Source organism: Ambystoma mexicanum, chromosome 7p (assembly GCF_040938575.1).
Source record: "Ambystoma mexicanum isolate Mex_15411 chromosome 7p, UKY_AmexF1_1, whole genome shotgun sequence".
In the NCBI taxonomy this organism is placed as follows: Eukaryota; Metazoa; Chordata; class Amphibia; order Caudata; family Ambystomatidae; genus Ambystoma; species Ambystoma mexicanum.
The window spans coordinates 267,330,205-267,345,378 of NC_090939.1; the positions used below are offsets into that span (position 1 = coordinate 267,330,205).

Sequence of the window (15,174 nt, forward strand, 5' to 3'; positions counted from 1 at the left end):
TCCTGCATCCGCATACTTGTATAATATCCTGTACATGGCTAGTTCCCTACTCGTGTCAAGTTATACTATTGTATTCTATACGCATCATTTCTCCATTGTAATTAATCCCCTTCCATGTAAAAGAACTGTACTATTCTGGTATTACTATTGTGCTGCATTATACTTTGTCTCATTACTGCAGCTAAAACTGCATTTTCTTGTACAGTGCCCAGATACCAAAGGGTGGGGTGCGCTCAACAAATAAACAAACTAATAAACAGTGGAGTTTGTCTTTGGGTTAGTTGGCCCACTAACACAAGGGAGGAAGTCGTCCCTTCTGGAGCTTCTCTTGTCGATCAGAAAAAGGAGTTTCAGCACATCAGCAGGGCTTCACTGGGCAATTTAAAGGTCCAGGAGGATGCAGCAAGCTTCGTTCATGGTTTCTTCAGGTTGTTTTTCCCCAGTGGTCGACTGTCTTTAGTCCCAAAACCCTTGCCTTTTTAAAGCAGGTTTCTCCCATTCATGCACAGCCTAGCTGTCACCCAAACAGCAGGGTGGTTGTCCGGAAAGGATAGCCATCCAATCAAGACTGGGAGCATTCAGGCATTCCTAAAGACAACGGACAGGGGAGTTTTCGGAACCTCCCTCACTTCCTGCCCTTCCAGACACACTGGAGCCAGAGGCGGGTTTCAGTACTACAGCCCGCCAAGGCAAAACGAACAAAGGGCTCAAACCTGGCTTGGCGCACAGAGTAAAACCCAAGAAAGACCTCAGACAGAAAATGGTAAAAAAAAGAAGTCCGGGGCCATTTTGACTAATTGTTCCCTCATGGGTGCTATACTGCAGCTGAGGATACAGCCTGTGGTAGAAAAGCACAATGGTAGGAAAATTAAACCCATGCCACCAGCCATTCAAAGTAGTGAGGGTAACATAATGTGTGCATGAGTAGGTAGGATAAGGGGCTACTAACTAACCCCCAGCACTCCACATAAGATGGTGTGTGCTGGACCTACAAAGAGAAAAGGTAAGTAAAGTCAATTTCACTTTAATAATTTTACTTTACTATTCTTGGGAACAGTAGTTCACAAAAGAAAAGGTATTTAAACCTTATGAGAAATCTAAAGGATTTCTCAGTGGCATTGCACTGAAGGTGCTGTGTGTCACCATACAAAAAGTAGATGCCTATGGAGTTTGTCAGACTCCAAAAACAAAGGAAACACATAATCCAAAACACATGAGTGAGAAAGAGCTCACTCACCTTAGTCCAGCAAAAGAACTGGGGCTCTCGAAGGTTGAAGGGAATTAGCACAGAAATGAGAATTCTCCCTAACGGGCAGAAATCTTTGAAGACTGGTAATGGGGGAGGAGTCAAACTCTGTCTTCTGGTGTGCCTCCCTGGGACCAGTTCTAACTGGGCAGCTGGCTGTCCTGAAAGGACATCCCCCCCACCCAGAGTTTGAATAGTGAATTGGTGCTGATTGGCTGGGTTCCTGCATAGAAGGCATGAATCCTGAGGCTGAAGACAACCTGACCCCAGGAACCGAAGTGGAGAGATGTCCACAGCCACTTCCAGATGATTGGAGAAGCCCTCTGAGTAACTGCAGATGCTAAACCCCCTTCATCCTAAACTTCAGGTGAACTCCAAAGAGGACGACTCTGGGACCAATCCGTCTAGACGGCCTGCATTTGGAGCCATCCCACAACCTTCACAGGCTTCAAACCGCCAATACCCTGGGACCTGTGTCTACTGTGCAGTGCATCGTCTTCCAAAGATCGAATCCTCCGAAAACTTTAGACTCCTTCCGGACCTCCAGAGGCAAGATTCCACTCCTTAATGTCCCCTCATCAGAGTGCAGGACTACGAAAGCGAGACAAATCGACCAGGCAGTAATTCTTATTCACAGGTGCTTTCCACTCATGTCCCTTCTTTCGCCTGTCTGACAAGAATCCAGTGACTGGGTCTGCTGCTGCTGCATGTGCTGCAACCTTTTCTAAGGTACTCTGACGCTCTTGGCAGAACTTACCTAGAGATGAATTGCTCCTCCTGTGTTGCTGGAGTGCTGATTCGTTTCTTTGGGAGTTTGCTTATACACTTTCGCCCAGGCATAACTCCTGTGAGGCCTTCACCCTTTTTCCAACACAAAGGGTTACTTTATACTAAGGACTTCCTCTGGAACCTTTTGACATTTCTAAAGCTTGTGGCTGTTTTGCTCTCCAGTCCGACTGAGACACACCTAACTAGATGGGGATGGACTTCTAAAGTGTTAGGCCTCTGTGGAGCTATTTCAAAGTATTTACTTGGCTTATGTTTTGTTCATTTATTCTACCTGAAACAGATTTTCTGAAAGGTACCTTTGTTTGTTTGTGTATTATATATCTGTTAGGGTTTGGCCTATGTGTATACTCAAGTAATTTGTACTGCCTACATCCCTTTCTCCCTCTCAAGATGAGCCTGGCTGCTCAGCCATTACCACTAACATACTTGTGTGGTTCAGGCTTCTACTAAGAGTTGGAGCCATATGTCCCAAGTGCAAGTCTTCTCTAGTCCTACTGTTAGGCAAGATTTGGAGTAGTACCCGTTGGGTACACTACAACAACATGACCTCCTGGCAATAGGGACCCAACCTTTGGTATAGGTCTGTACTACACGGGTTGGTAGCGTGATTGAGCAGCCAGGCTTATCTCAAGAGGGGTTAATGTGAGCAGTAGGGGAGTTGCACAGATTCACAGTGACATGTATTCAAATAACACTTATACTCAAGGTTTCTTGATAAAATGATTATTTAAAGTCAGTTTTAAAATAAGCCTTTAGAAGGTAGCAAATTTGTAATACTTAAATATACTTCAAAAATACTCAGTTTCTGTAAACAAGTAGATGCCCTTTTGGGATGGCACACATTCACTTTCTTCACTCTGAGGTGACTTCAATAGTTTGGACACTATGAACATTTAATATCACTTGTACATTTAGAGCAATACCGAGTTTGGTGTCCAAAGGAAAAGGCTAGGGAAGGAAACAAAGGGTAACAAGTTTCTCAAACGGGTAAGCACTTTTCAATCCACCAATTCAATATGAGTAACCCATTCCCAGCTATACAAGTAAGGTATGAATAATTTTTTGGAGAGACAGAGAAACACAAAGTCAGGGGTTAAGAGTCTTCAGGGGGCCCGGACAGCCAATGTCACTTGGGCAAAGTCTAAGGGAACTGAGGCACTTCTTGAAGATTAGTACAAAAGGCGTGCACAACGTTAAACAGAGTTTAAAAAAAGAAAAATAATTGTTGGGCCACAAGCTGAGGCTTGTGTAGGGCAAAGCTGCAAGCAACTCTGCAAAAGACAGCAAATGCAAGTCTTGACTGGGAGCAAGCGGGTACAAGAGGTAATTTCACAGTACCATGAGTCTGAAGAAAAGGTTGAAGCTGGCTTCTGTTCTTGTTGTAGTTACTGCAGATCCTGTTGTTCCTGGGCCTCACTTGTGGGCACAATTCAGATCAGCAGTTTCAGCTACTCGCAAATAGCACCACTGTTTCTTGGACACCTTGTGGGCTTCCTTCGCTTCTGGGGTCCTGCACTCTGGGTGACTCAGACTTAGGACGTCCTGCTTCAAGGGAGTCCGGAGGATCTTCATGGAGCTCGGTTCCGACTTAAGAACAATACACTAGTTTCTGGAGGTTCTGTCCTCTGTTACAGCATCTGCAAAGAAGTTCAGCCAGCAGGGAGGGGGTTTCCAGGCAAGTTCGTCTTGCGGCTGATTGGTCCACCAACACAAGGGGAGAAGTCGTCCTATGCAGGGCTTCTCAAGTCGATCAGAATTCGGAGCTTCAGCAATGCAGCAGAGCTTCATCGGGCAAACCAACGGTTCAGGAGTTTACAGCAAGCTTCTCTTCCAAGTTCTTTTTCGGTTCTTTCGTCCAGTGGTCAACTCTACCTTCCTTGCAAAAGACATCGCCGTTTATGCAGGTTTCTCGCAGCCTAGCTGTCACACTGACAGCAGGGTGCCAGGCAACCAATCACATTTGGATGCATTCCTGTAACCAAGAAGACCAAGCACAGGGAGTTTCGGGAACCTCCCTCGCTTCCTGCCCTGCCAGACACGCTGGAGCCAGAGACGGGCTTCAGCAGTAACCCTGCCAAAGACAAAACAAACTAACTACCAAACCTGGTTTGGTGCGCAGAGTAAATCCCAAGAAAGACATCACAAGCAGGAAATGGTGAAAAAAGACCAGAGTCATTTTGACAAGATGGGCACCCATGGGTGCAATACTGCAGCTTTGGATTGTCTGCGGTAAAAACACACGATGGTAGGGGAAAAAACACTGCCACCAGCCATTCATTGTAGAGAGGGTAACAAAACAAATGTTACATGAGAAAGTAGACAAAGGGGATACTAAGTAACCCCTCCAGCACTCTATGTAAGATGGTGTGTGCTGGGTCTACAAAGTAACAAAAGTCACAATACAAAAAGTGATGCCTGTGGAGTTTGTCAGACTCCTAAAACAAAGAATACAGAATCCACATCAGATCATAACACCTGGGTTTTGGGAGAAAAAGGGCTCACTCACTCAAAGGTTAAAATTAAAAAGTCCCAAGTCCAGCAAAAGAGCGGGGGGTCTGAGGGAGGAATTAAACACTAAAATGAAAATTCTCACCAACAACGTGGCAAAAAGAAAATCTTTCCCAACGGTCAACAAAAAGGAAAAGGTAACATGAGGGTAAGTGATGGTGGTTGCTGGAATGCATGTTTAGTAGTATTGGTTTGACCAAAAAAGGTCATGAAAAGAATCAACGATTGGGGATCACTTTTCACTCCCGTCCTGTAGAGCAGTAGTACTTTCATCACTTCATTCCTGCTGCTGCAGCTTGGCGGGGTCATCCTCCACGGTGCTTCAGATTGTTTTCATCAGTCTTGGTCATCACTGCTCGAGTGTTCAAGTACCTGAGTACTGAATCGCTTTCCCAGAAATGTAGAAGACTTTTACTTTACCGTGTGTTCCGAGCTGAATCTCTAGTGAGTAACATGGGTCCTCTATCATAATAGATTTCTTGGAGTCATTGGCTTCGGTACCCTCTGTCCAGGAGTAGTGGGGTTATGCAGGCCCTCTCCACTGCGGATTACCACTGGCTTGTGTTGGTTCTGAATCGTGCTTTGCATGTATCCTTCTCTGGCTGGCAGGGTCACAACACTGCAGCTGGCATTCTTAATGGGTTCCTTCAGATGTTCCCTAGTGTTGATTGCATCTTTGGCCATGTGTGGGGTAGAGCTGCTGCTTTCTCTACTTTATTCCATAACCATTGCTTGCCTTTGGACTTTCTCACTATTTCCTATGTGGGAAACGTCTACATACTTTTGAAATCCAGATAACTGACTGAAATAACTTGACTAGCTTGACTTTAGACATTTTTCACGGGTCTCAGGAGATTCCATCCAGGCATTTAGGTACTAAACTGAATGTTTGGTAAATAAATAACTGCACTTGTTTTACGTGGGGTAACATGCTGCAACTCTAGAAACCGTGTAAGCACTAGTGGATGTTCACTTTCAGGGGTCAAGTGAGATCCTTGTTGGCTCACAATTGTTGAACTAATTGTATGTCATGTAGGTGGCCCACTGAGGATTTTTTGACTTGTAACCCAGTCGCTCACTTTGTTTCACAAGGTTTATCTGTAGGTGCATCTAGTTCTACTGTATCGAAGGTTGACAGTCTATGGTTTAGCTATTGTGTTCTCATTTTGGTTTAATGCCATGGTGGACTGAGAAGGATGGATGTAGAAAAGCTGACTAATTACAAAAAGGCTGGAGGGTGTAGTCTGCCATTGGCGAGGGTAATCTAGGCTTGCCCATTTTTCTTCCCAACTTATCACCCAAGATTTCAAGGAAGGATGGATACTAAACTACGTACCATAACCGGTGCAACATTTGCTAGCATCATGTGAATCTTTGCTAGGCCAAAGCCCTTTTCCTACATTTTGTTCACCAGTGCATGCTTTGGTTGACACACACGACTTGAAAACTGGTAAACAGTTGCTGTATTCAAGATAGATCTGTGCACGTGTGAATATTAAACTAAGGAAAGCTACAAACATACTGTTACAGACAGTAATGTTTGCCTGATCTAGCATTGATGTCTGTCTTTGATCGATTTTCTCCTCTCAAGGGGCACATTACTTTGAAGACCTTTTTTATTAAATCTAAAATGGCCTCTTTGGGGTTAAGCTCAGCTAGCCATCCCTTCATTGGCTGAGAATGTCATAGTTCTGCTTTGACACTTAAGGCTATTTTGACAATGTGGGTACTTTTCGCATTGAAAACATAGGGGGGAAAGCAAAACGGGACTCTTTAAGGTACTGTTGGCCTAGTACTATGTTTACAAGTAATGCTTGTTTTTCTTTCAATGGAGCAACACTAGACGCACATCCAGAATTAACATTCGAAATATATTTTTCTCTTTGAACATTTGACCTACTTTACAATGTGACACTGCAGTGGAAAAGCCTTCATAGTGCAGCAGAGAAACCTATGATTCTGCTGTTGGTGCAAATGTAACTTAATCCTAACTTAATATATATTGAAAAGATGAGAAACTTGTTGGTTGAAAACATTTTGAAATGTGCTTTTCTGTATTTTCAGGTTCAACCAAGTCACCCTATTGATGTCAACCATTTATATTACCAGAATGCTTATCAGACTGTGCCTTATGGTGCCACTTACGACATGCCATACACGTATGCCTATGGATCGTCTGAGATGAAACCTCAAACAGATAAACCTGCCCCTTTCAAAACTCCCAGTAATGAGATGACTCCTGTTTCTATTGATTTGGTAAAGAAACAACTGAAAGACAGGTAGGGCAGACCCTCTGTTTACTTCGGCTTACAACACCTATCCTCTAGCTTTCTGTTCCCTCAGGCTTCATTTAGTCTGGGGGGGAATGAGCGAAAACTGAATTGCACCTGTGGAAAACAGTTGCCTTGCTCGTCATGAGAAAATGGGAAGAACATGGCGCCATCAAGACAGTGTGCATCGTAATTCGTGGATTGCTGTGGGAGCGGAATGAAATATCAAAGGCTTTGTCCAAGGCATGTGATCTTGTCCTTCGAGGATGGTCAGAGCACCTATTGGATTATCACCAGAAGCTTAGTCGCCAGGAGTTGAGAGGACATTGAGATGTTTGGCTAGCCTGCCAAGTAATTTTTAAGTGTGTGGTTACAAATTTAAATAGGGTTTCCTTTTAGGAAACCAAAGTGTATGCTTGTGGTCTTTCCTTTGGCCTTTTCAGTCCTTGTGGCAGTCAATTTTTTTTCTTTTTAGACATGTATTTGGAACCCTCATAGCTAACTAGATGCACTGCTCCCATACCGTACTAAAAATCTTTTTTTTTTTTCTCGCTTTCTGTAGACCATCATATTTTACTTGGCTTTATTTTGTTTTAGTGAGGTGGATTTGGTGGTAAATTCAGCACAGATCTTAAAGTGCATGTGTTCTTGACAATGTACCTTTCCTTTTTGCTTAAATACTCTTGGTTTTAGAAATGAGGATCACCATGTTGACCTTTTGAGTTCACTACCTCTTCGTCCCTTACCCCACCTGTGTGTGTGTGTGTGTGTGTGTGTGTTTTGCCAATGTGTTAAGATTCACATGCCATACATATTCCGGCATATTAAGTTGTTTACTTCCGAAGTAAAAGTAGGCGACGTTAAGATCCTTCCTGCCATGGTTGTCCTACCCTACGTGTACAGGTAACTCTAGTGCCCCTTGGTGCCTACAACCTGAGACTATTTAATTTTTCTGCTGCACGAAAGTGGTTTGAGCCCAAAATCTGCAACAGCACTTGGCATTATATCCCACACTAGCCACCAAATCAACCTAATCATGAAATGTTGTTGCTATCAACCGGGAAATGTTTGAATCTAATCCCAAGAAAGTGAGTAACCCCAATGTCCAAAGCAAAAAAATCTGGAAGGGTTCCCTGCCAGTTGGTCTGCCATGGGCCCTTCTCCAGACACCACATTGTGAACCAAAAGCTAGGGGCTCTAAATGATCAATTTCTGTGCCAAAATACATCCAGGGACAAAGATTCCTGTCTGCACCTGTTCCAAGCACTAAGGTCGCACACCTGAAGTGCAGAAAAAAGGACTAAACTACAATCATGAAGTGCGCTCTCTGCATCGAGCAATCTAGTACACCTAAAAGTGACACCATGTGGCTTTCCTTCTGCGCACACATCTGACATCTCTAAAAAGTCAATCTTCCTACTGCACATCCTTAGAGGTACTCTGCCTTTCCTCTCCTTCCCCCAGAAGCTCACTGTCTCCCAAGCTCTGGTTCTCTCTAGGTTGGACTACTGTAACCGCCGCTTTCTAAATCTACCTGCCTCCACTCTCTGCCCTGTACAACTAATCCAGAACAGGACTGCGAGACTTGTCCTTGTCTCAAGCCCTGTTATCATCTCTCAAGCTCTGAAATTCCTTCATTGGCTTCCAGTGGACGCAAGGATTAAATGTAAAACCCTCTGATTTGTCCACAAGGCTTTCTGGGGCCTGGGTTCAAAATGCCTTCAACTATCCCTCCGGAAATAACTCCCCTCTCGAGCCCTTCGCTCCTTTACTTTTAACTCCCTCAGGGTCAGTCACTTTTCTAAGAAATGAGCTGGGGGTAGATTTCTTAGGTGGGAGCCTCCCTTTGGATCAGCCTCCCGGCCACCTTGAAACTTGATGAGAACAGTCTCTGGTTCCAGAAGCTCCTCAAGACCTTCCTCTTCGCTTCTGCCCCTCCTCTCCCCTGCTCATCTGTTTTCTCTCTTGGCAGCATGTTCCCGGCCACCCTTTGTCCTTCGGCCCCAGGTACCTGCTCATCCTCCTGCACTGCCTCCTGAGCCATCCCTTGCACTGGGATCTGTTTCTCTACCCATACAGACGCCCACCTTTCTTATCAGATATAGCCGATCAGACAAATTATGCACTTGTCTTTTGTATTTTTTATTTATTTACTGCATTTTATTCTGTTCTCTCTTGTGCCTCATTTTCCACTCCTCCACCCCCCCCCCCCCCTTTCCCCTTTTCCATGCACTTGCGCGCTCTTAATGTCACTGGGCCTAGTAAGATTGTTTTTGTTCTCCCTTGTTCCCTTCACTTTGCTTGGTCGCGCTCTGAAACCCTTGTGTATGAGCTTGATATAAATAAAATATCATATCGTGACGCTATCAAATTTGGTTCTAAAAAAGTCATAAACACTATGCCTCCAAACTTTACGCATCCAAGCATAGCGCTGGAGAAACTGGCTTTGGAGTCGACGCCAGACTAACTGGTGACTAAACGGGAATAGAAAAAACAAGTACCTGGAAGCTGGTGTTTCTACTACCCAAGCCACATTACCTCCATGTGATTCTGAAGCACCACTTAGAAACTGCAGCCGTGCTGTGATGCTTCTCAGAACTTCCTGCCTTTTTTCGACAAAGCTCTTCAATGCTAAAAGTCCCGCCCCCCCCCCCCCCAAACCAGTAGGTAGCAGTATGCCACAGATGGGTGTACCAGCCTCTTTTACTCCCTAAAACGGGCAAATCGTCCTCCCAACTTTTAAAAATGGGGCGTAAAAATGCTCATTAAAAAATGGGGAACAGACGCATAGGATCATAACTCCTGCTTCCATCCATATAGCTTCACCAATATGTTTTAATCAGTTGTACTAGCAGAGCAATGCCATAAAAAGTAGCTCTTACGGCCTGGAACCTTAAGGTGAAATGCATCTTTAAAATGTTGTGAATTGTTAAGTGCAGACGAGAAGAATGGCTGCCAAGCTCTGGAACAAGCTTCCCATCACCCTGAAAAAGGAACCCTCCTACTGGACATTCAGAAAAAACTTTAAAACTTGGCTTTTCACCTAAAAGCTCTCAAAGCTGACAGACTAAGAGAATCAGATACCTGTCGCCCCCCCCCCCGCTCCCCGAACCTAGTAAGACACCATGATACACTTCCTACCCTGCTGTGTTTTGCGTTTTCTTGTTTTCTCTCTATTCTGTGTTCTTTGCATTTTCTAGCTCCCTTTTCTGATTTTTCTGTATTTTCTGTATCACAATGTAACTGGCACATAGATACCAAGGGTTTAGTGTGCTGCAACAAATGCAAAAAGAAATGTATGGATTACAAAGATGAATCCATTTTAAAGTGACTGTTTTTATTTTTTTAACTCCCTAAAAATCACCTTATTCACAAATTGGGCAGTTCAATATTTCCACTTAGTATCTTGCGTCAGTATAGAAGGTTCCAGAAACTATCTCCAGCATCTGTGTCGGAGATGGGGATGGAAATTGCAATTGAAAGCCTCTATTTAGGCGTTGGTAACCTCCAAGTAGTTCAATCTGTCCATCTCCCAGTGTTACGCTCCTGATTCATGTCTTGCAACCAATGGTTAACCTCCAGGATCAACTATTAAACTGCCTACTCTTTTGCTATATGAGCAAAAAGATGATCACTAGCTCAGTGTTCATATCACTAATCCTATGGCTTTAATTAGCAAATATTTCTCTCAATAGGATTCTATGCAGGACCTATTACAAGACATGCTAGAGTGTGAGGATATAAGAACCAATCATTCAAGAGGGCCCAACATACCTCAAATGCTGTAATTAAGAGCGACATAGACTGGGCAGAGCCGGCTGGATGCTAAGTTGCTCATGCAACAGCACTTAGCACAATTTGTGGCTCTGACTGGTTTCAGCTCCGAAACACAGGCTACTTTAACAAACAACCAAGCAATATTTATCTTTAGGGCATTACAATCAATCAACATTTAACAATCAATCTTGAAAGGGAGGTGGTTGTGCTTAATGCGCTCTGACCATGTAGGGGGAAAAATAACAACCTTTGCACCTGCCTTGGGGAATAGAACATGGACCATTGAGTACTGTACGCTGTAAGAAACTGGTACTCCATGGAACTCCCCACAGCATGCCCCCAAGACTACGAAACACGACCTGCTCCTAAAGGACGAAACAGCAACACTGATTAAGGAGACCATAGAGGAAATATCTCAACATATACCCATCGCTGGTATCTACGGTTTACTTTGATTTGCTCAAGAAGGGTGTGACGATGCCCCTAGGCCACAATCTTAAACCTTCCAACAAGAAGTTCAGGCTGACTACTTTGTAAGAGGTAATGCCATTAATTGCTTGGTAAGGGAGATTACACGGCCACTCTGAACGAGAGATGTATGATTTCATATTTCCGTGTTCCACTGCAAAAACTCTGCCTCATGGTAGAGGCAAATACTACCAGTTCCAGGTTCTGCCTCACGGATAACATTGGCACCACATGTATTCACGAAAGTACTAGACATGCTGGATGCACATTTGTGCCAATGAGGCATATGCTTGCACCCTACCTAGACGACTGACTCCTGACGGGGAACAGCATCTGCAATGCTGCCAGCGCACATGAGATGATGCCACCGCTCCACGATTTGAACTTCTCAAACATCCCCAAGTGACGTTTGGGTCCTTCTTTGGTATACGTTTGTTAGCAGAAATAAACACTGAAATTGCTACTGGTTGCACATCAAAAGAAGGGTTTCAAGCATACAAGGCGCTTGTTCCCCTTAATCAGATGGGGAGGAGGGGAATGTACAGTGAGCAAAGTCATGGAACTGCTAGGAATGATGATGGTGTTATGTATTTATCAGAGCACCACTGTTGCCAGACACTACTTCAAAGAAAAAACTGTCTGCTCACAACAGCAACTACAGAACGTCCCAAGATTTATAAATTTGGCAGCATCACTCCTAAAGGCCTACTTTGGATATTTGTAGCTACAGCCTTGGTGCATGAACTTTCCCCCAAGGAGCTGCACGTAGCACATACATGGACATGCTTCTTCAGTTAGTGGAAAGATGTAATTTAGTGTTCAAAAGAATCAAAACCAATAGAGGCCACAGCATCTTAGTGTTGGATTCCAAGTGTGGGTTAATTCAATGAAATTATATTTAGCAGCAACACAATGAAGGTGTTGTGGTGGCAGGTGTCGATGGTTAAAATCGTCATGAAAGGAGTTGGATGTATTCACTGCGACTTGATAAACCTGCTCCTAACAGTCTTGCACACAGTAATGCTTCCATCCTTTGAACCCATTCATAACTGTGCAATGAAGCACTGCACATACAAAGTAGACTTATTTAGTAGCGAGTTCCTCAATAAGAAGGATGGCAACCCCAGGTATCGTCAGTTGACACAGTTTATCACTCTTCAGAAGACAGTGCTCTTCAGAATGAATCCTGCTTCTCCCCAAAATACATTTCCAAGTTTGAATTTAAGAAATCCAATGAACTACCTTTTATGCCCCACTAAAGGGCATAAAGCTCATTGCATACAATAGATATACCTAGAGCAGTCATGTCATACATGGCTAGAACCAAGACGCTGAGAAACATTTTGTTTGTATATAGACAAGAGTGCAATCCTGTAAGAGAAGCCAGTACTGCAAGATGGTGTGTGTTGCCTTCAGGCATGCTACACAATGTGTAAAAGGCTCACTTCAACACCCAGCGATCACTACTGTAGGAACTGGGGGCCTCTCCAGTGTTCATAGCAGGTGTTCCCCATGGTACTGTGTACAATGTGATGTTTGCAAAACAATGTTTAGATACTCCATAAAGAGCAATCCCTTAAGTGGGTCAAGCAGTACAGCACAATGTATCTGCTGTTCCACCTGCACACCCTTCCACCAGTACCAGATTGTTTGCAATTTATGCATAGCATGTGAATCTGAATTATCACAAGCCCCAGACGACAAACATTACTTATACAGTAATGGTCTTTCTGGAGCTTGTATCTGTTTAGTGACATAAAGCCGCCCATATCCTGATATTCAGTACATGGAAAATAAGTCAACAAGCCAGCCTAACGAAGTAGAATATTGTAGGTAAACATTCAACGTTGAGCCTCTACACTCAAACTGTGCTTTTGATTGTTTTCCTTGAAAGGTCCATGTCTTGGGCACCAAGGGGCACTGGATGCCTACACATGTGGTGTGGGGATAGTAGGATGGGCATGCCCTTGTCAATGCATCCTTTTACTTTGGAAATTAACAATGTGTAATTCTGAGGACTTGCCACTTAGAAACTGATGCAAGCTTCACAATGATGCAAGCTTCACAAAGACTATTACAGAATAAGTAACATTTGCCCTGTAAGGACACATGCACCCCTGCTCCACCCCCCCCTCTTCTCCCCTAGGGACAACTTAATATCTGGTTTCTTTTCAAACTTTGCTTCATTGTTAAAAACATCCATTTTGAGCTAAAGGAGTAGAAGTGCTACAGTTCAAAATGTTTTCTTACTCCCTCGTTAATCATGGTATGATCTGAAATAGAACAAGTACCTTTTGCATTCAAAACGTTGCAGGTTGAAGATTCGGATTCTTTCACCATCCATTAATTTCCCATCTCTGCCATTGGTTTAAAAGATGCATCTTACGACACGTTTTAGCAAACATTTTTGTTTTGTAGTGAAGCCATCACTGATTTGCGTGATTCAGTCACTGGTATTGAAGCTCAAGCAACTCTTTGAATATTTTGCCACTATTCAGTTAATGATCACCATTTAACCCCATTCACAAATTCACAAAACAGATATAAAATTTTAAGAAAGCGGACTCTGAAGGAGTAGTATGTAAGACGGAAACGAGCGTAATCTTAAAGGGTTCATCGTTTAAATCTTACACAGGATATATACTTTAGCTTTTAACTCGTTTGCTATTCTAATTTAATAAATGCCCAGGAAGAAGCACATTGTTATGAAAAATGTAATTTAAAGCAAGCCGAATCCTGCAGAGTAGATGCATCTTTTCATTTGAGTAATGTTTCATTTGATTGTTTTTGGTGCCCCCCAGGTTGAACTCGATGGAGGAACTTCACAAAACAAATCTGGACCAGCATGACAAACACTTTCAAAACCGAGAGAACTCTACCAATGCCATTGAAAAATTGGAAGGTTCTTCGGGGGGTATTGCCGAGCGGTATAAATTTTTGCAAGAAATGCGAGGGTATGTCCAAGACTTGCTTGAGTGTTTCAATGAAAAGGTAAGAATGATGTTCAATAAATCTTTTTCCATAACCATTTTGAAAATTTAGCTCTGTAGTGGCCCATCCATTTCATGATTATACTGTTTGGGAAGGGTACGATGTCTTGTTATGTAGGCACACCATTGGCATTTGTACAATCTTAAAGTGTTGCTAAACGTTTTTGTGTGCCCACGCTGAATTCATGAGTTCTGGTTGGAAGTCATAATGTGCATCTGAGGATTGGTGAGTTGACGATCCTGTCAGGGGTGTAGAAGGCAAGCATCACTCCCAATCCCCTACCAGTGCAGGTTTGTTGAGTTGATAGTGCGATGAATGTCTGCGGTAGGGATGTCACGGTATAGGTTTTTTGACGCTATAACCTTCATGTGAAATGACGTATACCATGGTTATCACGGTAAAGCACACACTTGTGTTTTACCATTATCTTAAGTAATTTGCCAGGTAAAGTCCCACATTTTCACTAAAGCACAAAACAAAAACTAGAGGCGCCACCAAGAAGTTGCCTTAGTTGTTCCTACTTACAAAGAGGGATCCTGGCGGTGCAATTTGTCAATTGTTGCAAACAATTATACAACTTCTGTAGAAGTTTTATATAACGGTAAGAGAAGTAGGAGGTCCTGGCCCCCTACAGACCACAGCACTTTGCAGTTTGCAAGTGCAAGCAAGGCTATCAACGTATGGCACATGGGACGTGCTGGGTAAAACAGTAACATTTATTCTGATGGGGTAGGAGATTGCTAAAGCATTGTGCCTGGCTGCAGTCAATGAACTGATTAAAATAAATGTAAAAAAAATAAATCGGGTTTAATTTTATACTTTCCCTGAAAAGAAACACAATGCTTGCCATCAGCATTTCTCCTTCTGTTCTGTTATGCGAAAATCTGCATTAATATGATCTACTTAGAGCAATAAATAAACACCTAGTTTTACACAATTCAAACTACAATAACACATTTTCAAATACAAATCGCACATGAGTGCTAATTGTTTAAAACAAGGTGTTTATTTATTGCACAAAGCAGATCCTAGTAATGTGCATTTTTGCACTCTTGCAATTGATTGCAAGCAGTGTACCCTAATAAGTATAGGACCCACACCAGCAAGCATTCACATACTCTCTTA

The 15,174-nt window shown here is 43.2% G+C and overlaps 1 protein-coding gene across 3 annotated transcripts in view; it reads left to right on the forward strand.

Moving 5' to 3' along the window:
* The window catches only part of PAXBP1 (PAX3 and PAX7 binding protein 1), a 503,587-nt gene that overhangs the window by 197,319 nt on the left and 291,094 nt on the right, over window positions 1-15,174 (forward strand). For all 3 annotated transcript variants that reach the window (XR_011283466.1, XM_069636333.1, XM_069636334.1), the window contains exons 6-7: window positions 6,608-6,822; window positions 13,860-14,049. Coding sequence is in view for 2 of the 3 variants with exons in the window: in XM_069636333.1 (XP_069492434.1) it covers window positions 6,608-6,822; window positions 13,860-14,049 (405 nt within the window). In the remaining variant the exon portion in view is untranslated. The remainder of the gene's footprint in view (window positions 1-6,607; window positions 6,823-13,859; window positions 14,050-15,174) is intronic.